This window comes from Sturnira hondurensis, unplaced genomic scaffold (genome assembly GCF_014824575.4).
Source record: "Sturnira hondurensis isolate 20B ecotype Veracruz unplaced genomic scaffold, ASM1482457v3 Scaffold0016284, whole genome shotgun sequence".
NCBI classification, from domain to species: domain Eukaryota; kingdom Metazoa; phylum Chordata; class Mammalia; order Chiroptera; family Phyllostomidae; genus Sturnira; species Sturnira hondurensis.
Window position 1 is genome coordinate 6,312,214 of NW_028088915.1, and position 14,226 is coordinate 6,326,439.

The 14,226-nt window shown below is 40.6% G+C and overlaps 1 protein-coding gene across 4 annotated transcripts in view; it reads left to right on the forward strand.

The window, feature by feature from the left end:
• PRPF18 (pre-mRNA processing factor 18) overlaps window positions 1–14,226 on the forward strand; it is a 58,487-nt gene that overhangs the window by 34,304 nt on the left and 9,957 nt on the right. For 2 of the 4 annotated variants that reach the window (XM_037065994.1, XM_037065995.1), the window contains 5 exons: window positions 3,019–3,165; window positions 4,808–4,876; window positions 6,320–6,460; window positions 8,026–8,097; window positions 10,899–11,054. In XM_037065994.1, coding sequence (XP_036921889.1) covers window positions 3,019–3,165; window positions 4,808–4,876; window positions 6,320–6,460; window positions 8,026–8,097; window positions 10,899–11,054 — 585 coding nt within the window. Of the gene's footprint in view, window positions 1–3,018; window positions 3,166–4,807; window positions 4,877–6,319; window positions 6,466–8,025; window positions 8,098–10,898; window positions 11,055–14,226 lie in introns of all 4 variants that reach the window. The other 2 variants (XM_037065997.1, XM_037065996.1) reach the window with 2 other exon arrangements.

Below are 14,226 nucleotides of genomic sequence, written 5' to 3' on the forward strand. Positions count from 1 at the left end.
ATGATGTGTCTTGGTGTGGTTCTCTTTGGGTCCAACTTCTGTGGGACTCTCTGTGCTTCTTGGACTTTTATGTCCATTTCCTTCTCAAAATTAGGGAATTTTTCTTTCATTATTTTTTCAAATAAGTTTTAAATTTCTCGCTCTTTCTTATTTCCTTTCGGCACCCCAATGATTTTGAAGGTTGGTGCATTTGAAGTTTGTTCAAGAGGCTCCTCAGCCTATCTTTGTTTTTTTTTAAATTCTGTTTTCTTCCTGCTGTTCTGATTGTATGTTTTTTCTTCCTTATGTTCCCAGTCATTGATTTTTTTGTTGGATTCATCCCCTCCACTGTTAGTTCCCTGTCAATTTTTCTTTATTTTACTTAGTGTAACCTTCATTTTTGCCTGGGTCTTTTTTATACTGTTGAAGTACCCAGTGAGTTCCTTCAGCATCCTAATAACTGGTATTTTGAACTCTGCACCTGATAGATTGTTTATCTCCATTTCATTTAGTTCTTTTTCTGGAGTTTTGTTCCATTTTTTCATTTGGACCATATTTCTTTGTCTCCTCATTTTGGCAGCCTCCCTGTTTTTGTTGCTATGTATTAGGTAGAGCTGCTTTGACTTCCTGTCTTAATAGAGTGAACTATTGTAGAAAAGCACACCAGTAAAGTGGGTGAGGTGGAACCCTAGGTAATCGCCAGGGTGGGACACTCCATGTGAACTAGGTTGATGGAGTCTCAGATACTGTGTCATACTCTTGGCTCAGAACGGTGACAGTGCCGCTCTGTGGCCTCTGGTGGTTTGTTTGGGAGGATGCTGTCTCCCGGCACTCGTCCTGATGCCAGACACTTCATTTTTTCCCTGCATGCTACTGGTGCCCTTCCAGCTATTGACCTGGTGCTGAAGGCCAGGGGGAGTGAGTCTGCATAAGTTTTAAGTACTTTGTAGGTCCTTTAAAAAGAAAACTCCTGCCCTGCTGCTGGTGTGGCTCACTGGATTGAGTGCTGGACAGTGAATCAAAGATTCCCAGTCAGGGCACATGGCTGGGGTGCAGAACAGGTCCCCAGTAGGGGGCACTTGAGAGGCAACCACACATTGAAAAACAGATTGATATTTTTCTCCCTCTGTTTCTCACTCCCTTCTCTCTAAAAAATCATTTTTTAAAAAAGAGACTCTTGAGAATCTCACAAGTTTATTCTGCTGCCCCAACTGTCACTGTTTTTTATAGCCAGAAGTTATGGGGGACATATCATCCTGTCACAGGGGTGGGCTGTGGTGGTCTGGTGTTGAGCTGCGATCCTACTCAGGCATCCCTCTTGATTTTTATCCACCACATGTGGGTGTGGGACCGCCCATTCCATGTTTGTTACCCTCTCCACACATCTGTGCGTCGCTGCCCCTCCTATCTGTCTGGATGAATGTGGCTTCTTGGTTGTCTGACTTCCATACAGATTGGTTTTCTGACAATTTGGGGTGATACTTGTTTTGTAATGTAGTTGTAATTATTGCTATGGTTGTGTGAGGAGGTGAGCCATGTACACATATACCTCCATCTTGATCAGTAGTTGTCGTATGTTTTTGATGTCACATTTCACATCTTTTTCTCTTCTGTATCCCTTAACTAATTATTGTAGTTATACTTGTTTTTACTACTTTTGTCTTAACCTCCATACTAGCTCTGTGCATGATTAATTCACTACATTTACTCTATATGTTCCTTTAACTGTGAGATTTATACTTTTCTATAGTTTTCTTCCTTTAACATTTCTTTAATGGTGGTGAACTCCTTTAGCTTTTGCTTGTCTGGAAAACTATCTTTCCTTCAATTCTGAATTACAACGTTGCCAGGTAGAGTATTGTTGATTGGAAGTCTTCTTCTTCTAGCACTCTGAATACATTGTGTCACACTCCCTTCTGGCCTGCAACGTTCCTACATGTGGCTTCATTGTACAGTATGCAACATGTTTTTTTTTTCTTGCTCCTTTAAAAAATTTCTCCTTGAAACTTTTGAAAAAGTCTTGAACTTTTCGTATTTTCTTATAACGTGTCTTGGTGTGGTATATTTAACTTACTGAGGTATCGCCAACAGTTTCCAGAGTAGCTCCACCATTTTACATTCCCAGCAGTGCACAAGGGTTCCATTTCTCCATACCCTATCCACCAGTTGTTATTTTCTAGGTTTTTGTTTTGTTTTGTTTTTGCAAATAGCCATTCTTGTGTGTGAACTGATTATTTCATTGTGGATTGGATTTCTTGTGTATACTTACTAGTTATGTTGAGCATCTTTTCATTTGCTTATTGGCCATTTGCATGTCTCATTCTGTTCAAGTCCTTTGCCCATTTTGAATCATGTGGGTGGATTTTTATGTATTCTGGATATCAGTCTTTATCAGCTACGTGACTTACAAGCATTTTCTCCCTTTCTGTGGGTTATCTTTTCACTGTGTTGATAGTGTCTTTGATGCATAAAAGTTTTTCATTTTGATGAAGTTCGACTTACCCGTTTTTGTTGTTGTTGCCTGTGCTTGTGGTATTCTATGCAAGAAATCATTCCCAAATCGAATGTCATGAAGCTTTTCCCTTATGTTTTCTTCTAAGAGTTTTATTGTTTTAGGCTTATGTTTAGCTCTTTGATCCCTTTGGAGTTAATTTTTGTATATGGTATAACAAAAAGAGCCAGACACTATAACAAAACAAGCCAGACACTATACAAAACAAGCCAGCTCATGCCATTTTTATTAGTCACAAACTGGATAGTAATGCAGTGTGGAATTTGCTGGTGTTAAAAACGTATTGATAGCCTGGGATATAGACAGACACTGATTTTATACAATGGACATTGCTGAATGTTTGGGAATTCAGAATGGTCTTCAGGTGGTTCTCCATGGTGGGTACATCTGGGAGGTGGCAAGTACAGTGTTTACCTACTCTGCTATCTTGACTGGTCGTTTGAGTTGAATGATACGTACGATTCCTGAAAAATCAAGTGTAATATGAGTGACATTTAATACTGGGTATAACTTTTCACTTTTCTCAGGGATTGAGAAATGATCTGAAAGCAGCGTTGGATAAGATTGATCAGCAATACCTCAATGAACTTGTGGGTGGCCAGGAACCTGGAGAGGAAGACACACAGAATGATTTGAAAGTTCATGAAGAAAACACCACAATAGAAGAGTTAGAGGTAATATCTACACCCACCTTACCTTATTCCCTGTCACACCTCTTATTCACTGCAGCAAATGGTTGAGTTCATGAGATCACTCAGTGTGGAACACACTGCTGTCTTTGATCATTACTAAGGCCCTTCTATCATTTCATGCTTTCGTCTATTAACGTCCTTCTTTCTTATTGTCCACTCACATTCATTCCCCTACTTCCTGCCTTCAAAAGTAGTCATTCTGATATATTTGATATGAATTGTTTTGTTTGTTGGTGGTCTTCTAAAACTAGTAGTGTTTTGGGAGTCTGAGTTTTTGATTTCCATAAATGGGGTTCTGTGAAATTCTTTCTGTTTTTGACTTTTCCTTTTTATACTTTGAACTGTGTGTTTAATATCCATCCTTGATGCCTATGTACATCTAAACCTTTGATTGTAACTGCTGAGTAATACCTCATACCCTGTGGTGTTCCCTGATGTTTACTTCTGTTCTCCCGTAGTGATGGGTGAGTAGGTGGCTCCAGCTCCTGTCACCACAAATAGCTCTGTGGACTCAGAAGTGGGATTGCTGGGTTTACATATATTTAACTTGTCTAAGTACAGTCAAACCTCAGTTCTCGAATGTGTTGGTTCTTGAAAATTTTGGTTCTTGAACAAGTTCACAAAATAAATATCTTGGCTATCTAACAAAATCTTGATTGTCTAACAAAACTTCGGGTCTCAATTCTCTACCTGATGACCCTTTCATGCTGATCCCTGTATGATTGATCAGTCATGCTTCTCTCAGGCAACAGAGAAAGGAAATTTGCTTGTCAGGCAGATCATTTCTCACACAGTTTTACGGAGGGAATTAAGTTCGAGAACCAGGTTCTGTTGTACCAGTAAGCTGCTCTCCGGATGGCTGTGCCAGTCTGCACCCCACCAGCAGGGTGTGTCTCACACCCTGCTCTCTGTCAGCACTGGGCAGTCCTGTGCTCTCTCATTGTTGTCAGTGTGTTGAATGTGAAGTGATACATGTTATCTCAGTTAAAGAACAGTGCCGTATTATCTAAATGTCTAGCTCAAGCAAATGATACAGCTTAGTTAAAAGCTCTTAATATAATGTAAACTGTTAGTTTTTCTTTTCCCTTCAGTCCTTGCTCTTGCACATGCTGACACCGTCATTGAGGAGGATGTCCTCTTAATCGTACCCCCCACCCCAACACCTGTCTATGGGCCGTAAATTTTATATTGGGATAATTGCTGCGTGCAACCATCTCTAGGTTTTCTTTTTCCCTCTAACAAGTTTATTGAGAAATCCACCTGTCCTATGATTTACCAGTTTGAAGTGTACAGTTCAGTGGTCTTTATATACTCACAGGGTGGTACAAGTACCATCTCACTCCAGTTTCAGAACAGCTGTTCCCCTGAGACAGACTCTCCTGTGCATTCATGGGCACGCCCCTTACCCTCTTTTCTGTCTTTTGATTCATAAAAGATAACATGCTTTCACAGTTTAAATGGCAAGTTAGCGTTTTTTAAAAAAACTTATCTGGATATTCCATCAGGTTTTTAAATAACAGTTGGACTGTCTGTTTAATAAAGAGCCATGTTTAGACTGGTGTTGATAACACATCTGTTCAGTTGTTGGTTTTCACTCATGAGCAGGAGCTTTGTTTTTTCTCAGGCTCTGGGAGAATCTTTGGGAAAAGGTGATGATCATAAAGACATGGACATCATTACCAAATTCCTTAAGGTATGTGCTTTTAAGTTTAGAAAAGAGGGCATTTTCATTGGTTAATAACTTTTTATAGTTTTACATTGCCAAGGGTTAAATTAACAACTGGGAAGGGAAAGCTCAATAAACATTTCTGGCATGTGCACTGTTTATGATTTTGCTATGCACTTGGACATAGAGGTTAATCAGAGACAGTGTGTATTTATGTTTCTCTGGCACTTTTTAAAAAGCTGGCTTATTAATGTAAACATAAAGAATAGAATTACAGCAGTGGATAGAACAAGAAGGATGGGGAGCTCTACATTTTTTGGAAGCACTTGAGGAAGGACTACAATGAGAAGAGAGTTCTAGAAGCTTTTATGGGAGGTGTGACTGTAAGGAAAGTAAGGAGGGAGGAGGACATTGGCAGTGAAAAGAGCAAACACATGAGTAACCTTTTAGAGACTGTTCATTTTCCCAGTTCCTCAGACAGCTCTTTATTCTTGCTGTGGTTTGCTCATTCCATCTTCCTTCTCAGCATACTGTCTTTAGTAGTTCAGCATTTATTAAAAAAAATTTTGTGTTCAGTCCTGCAAAGTGAAAGGTTGCCCATCTGATTCCTGGTTAGGGCACATGTTGGGGTTCCTGGTTTGGGTGTGTCTTACAGGCAAGCGATTGATGTTTCTCTCTTACATCAATATTGCTCTCCTCTTTCTGCCTTCTTTCCCTCTCACTAAAAATAAATAAATTAGTAAGAATATTGTTTAAGAGGTTCTGAATCTATTGAGGAAATGATGTGGAACTAGATAGGGTATGAAACTATTTACTATGAACCGGGATTTTAGAACGGCAGCGCCTCCTTATATAGGAGTGCGCAGGAAGGCCAGCAGTTGGGTGTGCTCTCCTCAGCCTGCGCTGTTACCTGCCTCTAGGGGGCGCTTGCCGTTGTCATACAGGTCAAGCCAGCGGGCACTGTGGTTATTGGGGGAGAGTGTGGGTTATAGGTTCTTTTTTTTTCTGTTCTGTTCTCTTTTATGGGAATTTTTAATTAAATTATTGTCTCTCCTGCAAAAGTAGAAAGTCCACATGGTACGACACCGTACTTGGGGGATTTATTAACTCTCAAAGCCTACATGGTGCGATGGCTGATACTCTGGGTGGGGCAGATTTCATGTGATAGAAATATAAGTAAAGGTTTATTTCTGTCAAATACTTGTTCATGTAATTGGGCAATTCTTTTGGGGGGAAATGGGTTATCTTTGAAGTAGGAATATATATATATATGGCGGAGAGGTTTGTGAATTGCCAAAGGTGCTACTTTAAAACGTATGTGACAGAATCAGCAGATACAGTTCATTAATTATTTGTGGATGATAATGTTAAGTCAAGGTATTTAAAGATGGTACTACACTGCTTTATGTGTTAGTGAACAGTTCGGCCACTCGGTAGCACTGAGTCTAAATTTACCCATTCTTTCCACAGTTCCTCCTTGGTGTTTGGGCTAAAGAACTGAATGCCAGAGAAGACTATGTGAAGCGCAGTGTGCAGGGTAAACTGAACAGTGCTACGCAGAAACAGACCGAGTCCTATCTCAGACCCCTTTTCAGAAAGCTACGGAAAAGGGTGAGGAATCTCAAAAAATGCTTTTCTTAACTGATTTTTAAAAAATAGCATATAACCCTGACAGGTTGTACAGAGCAGTTGTACAGGCATTGTCCTGCAAAATGAAGATCAGTTCAATTCCAGACCAGGGCATGTACCTGGCTTGCAGGTTCAGTCCCTGGTTGGGGTGTGTATGAGAGGCAACCAGTCAATATTCTTATCCCTCCCTTTCTCCTTCCCTTCCCCTTCTCTAAGATGAAATGAAGTCTTTTTTTTAATCTTCACTGTATTTTTTTACATTACCTTTTAGTCCCCATATACACCCCCTTCCCCCAGTAATCACCATGCTGTTGTCCATGAGTCCTTTTTCTTTTTTTGTTCAATCTCTCCACCCCCTAAAATCTTCCTCAAATACCTGTCATCCTGCCCTCCATTATGAGTTTGTCTGCATTTTCCTTGTCAGTTCAGTTTGTTGACTAGATTCCTTATATGAGTGAAATCATGGTATTTGTCTTTCTCTGACTGGCTCATTTCACTTAGCACAATGTTCTTCAGGTCCATCTATACTGTCGCAAAGGGCAACATTTTCTTTTTTATACCCAAATAGTATTCCATTGTGGAAATATCCCATAGTTGTTTTATCATCTATTAATGGACACTTTATGTCCATTAATGGGCTGCTTCCATATCTTGGTGATTATAAATAATGCTGCATTGAACATAGTGGTGATTATGTTCTTTCAAATTAGTGTTTGGGTTCCTTTGGATATATTTCTGGAAGTGGGATCGCTGGGTCAAAAGGCAGATCCATTTTTAATTTTTGCGGTATTTCTGTACTGCTTTCTACCCTGGTTGAGCCAGTCTGCAGTCCCAGCAACAGTGCAAAAGTATTCCCCTTTCTCCACATCCTTACTAGCACTGGTTTGTTGTTTTATTGATGATAGGCATTCTGACAGGTGTAAGATGATATCTCATTGTGGTTTTAATTTGCATTTCTCTCATGAGTGACATTGAGCATCTTTTCATATGTCTATTGGCTATCTGTATGTCCTCTTTGGAGAAGTGTCTATTCAGGTCCTTTGTCTGTTTTTCAACTGGGTTGTTTGATTGAACAGATACATAGAGATAAATGAAACTAGACCACTTTCTTACATTACACACAAGAATAAATTCAAAATGGATCAAAGATTTAAATGTTAGATCCGAAACCATAGAAATCGTGGAAGAAAACTTAGGCAACCAAATCTCGGACATGACCCACAGCAATTTTTTTATTGGATACATCTTCCCAGGCAAGGGAAACAGAAGAAAAAAAAAACAAATGAGTTTACATCAAACTAACTAAAAAGTTTTTGCACAGCAACGGAATATGTTCTCCACAGAATGGGAGAACATATTTGCTGAGATATCTGATAAGGAGTTAATATTCAAAATTTACAAAGTACTTAAAAAATTCAACACCAGAAAAAACAACCCAATTAAGAAATAAAATTAAAAAAAATAGAACATATGACACTAGAATAAATTCACTTTGTAACTACATACAATAGCTTCCAAAATTAATTTTGTTCTTTTTTCTTTTCCAGAATCTTCCTGCTGATATTAAAGAATCTATAACAGATATTATTAAATTCATGTTGCAGAGAGAGTATGTGAAGGTACGTTGCCATGGCGTGCTTTGGAATTACGGTTACGAGCATATCTGGGTTGTGCACATAGTATGTTTATTTCAGGAGGGAATGTTTATCACATAGGAGATTTAAGAATAAATGTAAAATTAAATAGAACAAATGTAATGGCATAATCGATAAAATATATTTTTTTAAAAGAATAAATGTAAAATTAATGATTTCTTTAAAAACACCTTTTATTTTCCTAATGTATTAACATCTTAATTTTGGGCAATTTATGTTAAACTTTCAGACCACACTGTATTTTTTAGTCATTTTTAAGGCAGATATAAGGATTCTTCAGATCACATACTCGGTATGGGTAAGGTGCATTCCATGCCTGGGAATGAGTTTCAAAATTTGCAGATTGTTGGTTACAGCTCAGGGCAAATTTTTCCACAGAAACAATGTTGTGAAGATACAAATATGTACTACTCATAGCTAAAGGATTATACTAATGACAGAGTGGAATCTGACCGCCCTTTGTACTTGTTTCTATGAGAATGTGTCCCATGGCAGCCTGCCAGCGCCCACCTCTCCCATTTCAGGACCGCAGCAGTCTCAGACCCCTTGTTGGGGAAGACTTGCCCCTGGCTCCCTCCTGAATGGGCCCTGGGAGGCGGTGGCGGAGGGGGCGGGGGAAGAGCTCCGGTGCCCACGCTCGGCTGGGATAGAGTTTAGAAAGGGGAGAGTGGGGGGCTGTCCGTTGGTGGAGCTTAACGAGAAGAGAAGGGCCTGGTGCACCAGCGGTGGAGACTGGAAATGGGACGCTGCTCGCTGCTCGGTGGGCCGTAAGCTGGGGGTGAGGAGCGGGGCTTCTGGTGGCTGTGCCTCCCGTGAGAGTGGCGGTGGGGAGTATCGGTGCAGCGGTTCCCGTGCAGCAGTTCCGGGTCAGTAGGCAGGGCCCCGACAGAAGGGCGGGAACGCCATTGCTTCTCCCTGTGCTCTGCGTGTCTGTGCTCAGAAGGGGCCGCTGGCCTTCCTGGGCTACTGGGTGGGCTCCTTGATCAGAGCCTCATGAGGCTAAAGTATTGTTTTTACTCTCTCTGCATGGGAGCCAGTTAGTTTTATCAAGGAAGATGTTTTTGTTTTTATGGCTATAAATTCCATTTTTGGATAGTTTCTGTTAGCTGCATGTTGCTTACCAAGGACAGCATTGGAATGGATGGATAAGTGATTCACTGCATCCCATCACTGCACAAGAACTCAGGTCACCTGCCTTTCCTCTTGTTACGTTTCTCATCCTCATATATGAGAATCAGGTGAAGGTTTATGATGTATAAACTGCACAAAGAACCAAGAAACTTTAATAACCTATTTGACAGTTTTTTTTGAAAATTTAGGAATCTGAATATTGGAAACTTTATCAGTTAATATCCAGTGTTCAAGTTACATACATGGGGATCAGTGATAAAAATATGTGTATGGCCCTGGCTGGTGTGGCTCAGTGCATTGAATGGCGGCTGGCGAACCAAAGTGTCACCAGTTTGATTCCTAGTCAGGGCAAGTGCCTGGGTTTCAGGCCAGGTCCCCAATAGGGGGTGCCTGAGAGGTAACCACACATTGATGTTTCTCTCTCTTTCCCTTCCCCTTTTAAAAAGTAAAGTAAATAAAATTTTAAAAGAAAGTGTATAAGCCCTTTCAAAATTAAGCTTTACAAAAATTCACAGCAAATTCAAATTTATCTTTAGGGACAAAACTATCTTTCAGTTAACCAATTTGTAATACCTGATATTTTTAAAGTCAGTTCTGCATATCAAACACATTGGTGTTTGATTTTTTAATTTTTATTTAAAATTTTTTTTAAAGATTGATTTATTTCTAGAGAGAAGGGAAGGGAGGGAGAAAGAGAAGGAGAGAAACATTAATATGTGATTGCCTCTTGCCTGCCCCTAACTGGGGTCCTGGCCCACAATGAAGGCATGTGCCCTCATTGGGAACCAAACCAGTGACCCTTTTGTTTGCAGGCCTGTGCTCAGTGTACTGAGCCACACCAGCCAGGGCAGGTGTTTGACTTTTTAAATGAAAATCTATTTGAGACTTGGGCATATAAGCTTCTCTGAAACTCTCAAGGTCTTTTAGAATTTCCTTGTTGTTCTGTTTTCTTTGCAAGTCACTAGGCTTACTTTAGAAAAAGAGCCATCTGTCTTCATTGGTTTCTGTCTTTACATTTTATAGCTTTTACAATAATTTAAGGTTCTAAGAGGATGGGAGGTTTGTGGGCCAGGGTGAAGCGATCCTACGCTTTAGCTGATTCAAGGGCCAGTATTCTCTGTTTACACCCCTGCCGTGGGCCCTATGTGTGGCCCCAGCGTGCAGAGCCCCCGCTGCTGTCAGAGGTCTGACTACTGTGCAGGGAGCGGCACCGTTTCAGGTTGGACTGTGAGGAACTAGTCAGCCCGTGTTCTGTGTGACCACCTGTGGGGAAGACCGGGTGGAAAGGGGATCCAAACTCGAGTGTCCCGTCAGTACATCAGATTACCTGCCTGGTGATTCCAGATCAAAATGCAGTAACACTCAGTGCACAGAGGCTGCCGAGGAATGTTTGTCTTTTTACTCACAAGGTTAGCTTTGGTTTCAGTTTTTCCATGGACATTTGTGGTCTGGGCAGGGCAGTCAGTCATCCCATATTTTAACTCCTTTTGTTTGAATAAGGGGAATGGTAATATTTTCAGCATGCTTAAGAGATGGCCGAAAAGTCATAAAAAGCTGTGCAATATTTGAAGTAAAAATGTGGACCAACACAATATTTTCTGCTCTTCTGATCTCTTCTTAATTTTTCTTTTTAGGCTAATGATGCTTATCTTCAGATGGCCATTGGAAATGCCCCTTGGCCCATTGGTGTCACTATGGTTGGTATTCATGCCAGAACTGGTAGGGAAAAGATTTTCTCCAAGCATGTTGCACATGTTTTAAATGATGAAACACAGAGAAAGTATATTCAGGTAAGCAGTTTGGAGGGAAAGGCATTTCTCTGGAGTTTAACATTCTCCAATTCCAAAACTATGTATTTTGAGAGCAAAAGAACTATAACAAAAAGGACATACCATGATAGGATGTAAGTCCAGTTCTTTAAGACATCTTCACCAAATAAAATGAAAACTTTTTAAGTTTCACATATCAGCGATCCAGACATCTTTGGCACCAAGGCTGGTTTGGTGGAAGACAGTTTTCCTACGGGGCGGGGTGGGGTAGGGAGGGGAAGGGGGTGTAGGAGGAGACAGGAGGTGGAGCTCAGGCTGTAATGCAGTTGGAAGCTTAGCTCTCTGGCCTGCTGCTTCCCTCCTGCTGTTCGGCCAGTTCCTAACAGGCCATGGGCCATTACCAGCCTGGGGACTAGGGACTGCTTCTATATGCAAGCCGGGTTGAAGGGTTTACCTTAGCATTAAAATAAGACTCTAACAGTTTGCTTTGGGTGTTTACTGAAGAACAGCAAATTCAGAATTTTTGCAGTAAATCTTGCTTTGTTGCTTTTAAGGTAGGTTGAACATTTACTAGGATAAAAGGAATAGTAAACATTTGGCTTTAATGAAGATAATTTTTAAAATTTCATTAAAAAATATTAAAAACCATGTTTCCATCACCATTTATCCCCCACGCCCTGTAGCCATCACCACACTGTTTTCCTTGTCCATGAGTTTTTTCCTTTTTGCTCAGTCCCTCCACCCGCCACGCCCACCAGCATCACCCCAGAGCTGCCGAGTTGCTCTCTGTGTCTGTCTCTGTTTGGCTTGTTAGTTCACTTTGAACATAATTTTTAAGTAACTTGTAACAAGACTTCTCTACATGAATAGCTCAAAAGTGTTTATAGTTTATTTTTTAGTTGTATATACCTCGCATGAAATCGTGTGCAGTATTTGGTTAAATTTTTATCCTTAGTGGGAAAAATGAACTCTCTTCTTAGCTTTTGCCAAATTGTGTAGAATTTCAGGTTGTATCTGTGTAATGACTTTTGCTGGATGTTAATTCTAAAGGTAGAAGATGACATTCTGAAAGTTTACTTAAAATTTAAAATTCATTTAAAATGTATAAAGCGCCTACAGATTTTCTGCAAGAGAAAATTACCACACCATAATCATGAATTACTTTTTCGATTGTATTTCAGTTCCAGGCGATCAATGTTCATTTGTGTTAGGCTTTCTTCACATGTATTGACATTTTAAAAAATGATTGCAACTGGATTCCCTGTTATAAACTGTAGAATTAATAGAGTTCAGATACACTTATGGAAACTTAAGGACATTCCCATTTTTTAAAATAACCACCAGTGACTGTATGAAAGGCAAAAAGTTTTTATGGCGGGAAGGAGTTGTTTGGCTTTAACAATAGGAAACAATTTCCAATCATTAAATTTGCTTAGTGTGTTTGGGGAAGCCTTAGTCAGAGATGTAGTGTGCACAGGAGTCATGAAATTGGGTAAAATGTCTTAGTTAAAGAGTATTCCTTTTTAAAATAATGATAGCTCCCCATTAAATGATTTTTTAAAAGGTACACCAGTGCTCATTTTTAAAGCTTTTTGGTTTATATTGGAAGCTACAAAGTCACCTATCTCTCCTTAGTAGTTCATCCCTTTTAACTGTTACCCTCTCATTTAAAAAAAAATATGTTTTTTTTTTAAAGATCATTCTTTTTTTTTTTTAATTTATTTATTTATTTATCTTTAGAGGGGAAGGAGAGAGGGAGAGAAACATCAATGTATGGTTGCCTTTTGTGCATCCCCTGCTGGTAGTTAGCCTGCAAGGAACCGGTTTGCAACCCAGGCATGTGCCCTGACTGGGAATCGAACCGCGATTGTCTGGTTTGCAGGCCCGTGCTCAATCCACTGAGCTATGCCAGCCAGGGCTTGTTTTATTCCACTGAGATGATGAGGGAAAATCGGTGACCAGACAGTGTCTGGGCTTTGGGAAGGGGTCAGACCCAGACCCAGTCACAGTTTGGGGGGGGCAAATGTGGGCATGACAGCACAATCGGGTGACTCCCAGCTTGTGAGTGAGGGAAGCCGTGGCGTGCTGAACAGGAGTCCACGTCGGCTCTGGTGCACACTGGTGACATACGCCTTAGGTTCTTAGAGTCCACAGTGCTGTCCTGTTGAACGTTTTAGTGGCCGATTCAGGTGGTCACACAGAGAGGTGCGGTGATCAGACTTGGACAACAGGAAACCAGAAGGGGGACAGTGTGAGATAAGGTAGAAAAGAGACTGGCGTTGTAGAAGGTCTTGACAGACTGTAGAAAGGACAGATAAATATAAACCTTTTTTTAATAAACCTTTTTTTAAAGGTTTCATTTATTTATTTTTAGAGAGAGAAAGGGAGAGAGAGAAACATCACGTGGTAGCCTCTCGCACGCACCCGTACCAGGTACAAAACCCACAACCCAGGCACGTGCCCTGACTGGGAATCAGACCTGCAACCTTTGGCTTTGCTGGATGATGCCCCCTCAGCTGAGCCTGACTGGTCAGGGAAAGGAAGGACAGATTCTTCAAACAGAACATTTAGCTAGGATGACCATAAAGGAATTTGGATCCAACAGCCTGGTTGCTTGAGCATACCTCTGAGCAATGTATAAGAGAACAAAATGAGGGAATGCAGTGGATTGTGAGGGTGATAAAATTATAGTGACATGATACGGTCACTGGAAAGTCACAGGATAGCTTAAACTATATTACTAGACATGATAATTTTGTGTTGGTTGCACAAGGCAAGTTCACCGTTAGACCCCTAGTGTCCAGAACGTCCTACACGTAAGGTGGGCACTCAGTGGATATTTGCTGATCAAATCGAGTGAATATTCTGTAGGACAATAGAGTCCTTGAGAAAGGAAACTCTTTGTGGAGATGTGGGCGAAAGAGGTATAGATAATGGGAGAGCTTTTTGGTGGAGGAGGGAGTGAATTTGTCCTATATGGTCGTGGGCCAGTTCATGTACAGGAAGACAGACTTCTAATCAGTGTCAGGAGATGCTTTTTGTAAAACATTTAATTTTGAAATACAGGCTCACAGAGGTTGCAAAGATAGTACAAAGAAGCTTCTGACCAGACAGAATTACCCGAGGTAGGAATAGGGCCGCTCTGGAAGAGATGGGGGAGGTCCCTGCCACTCTGTCGGCAAGCTTCGAGTTC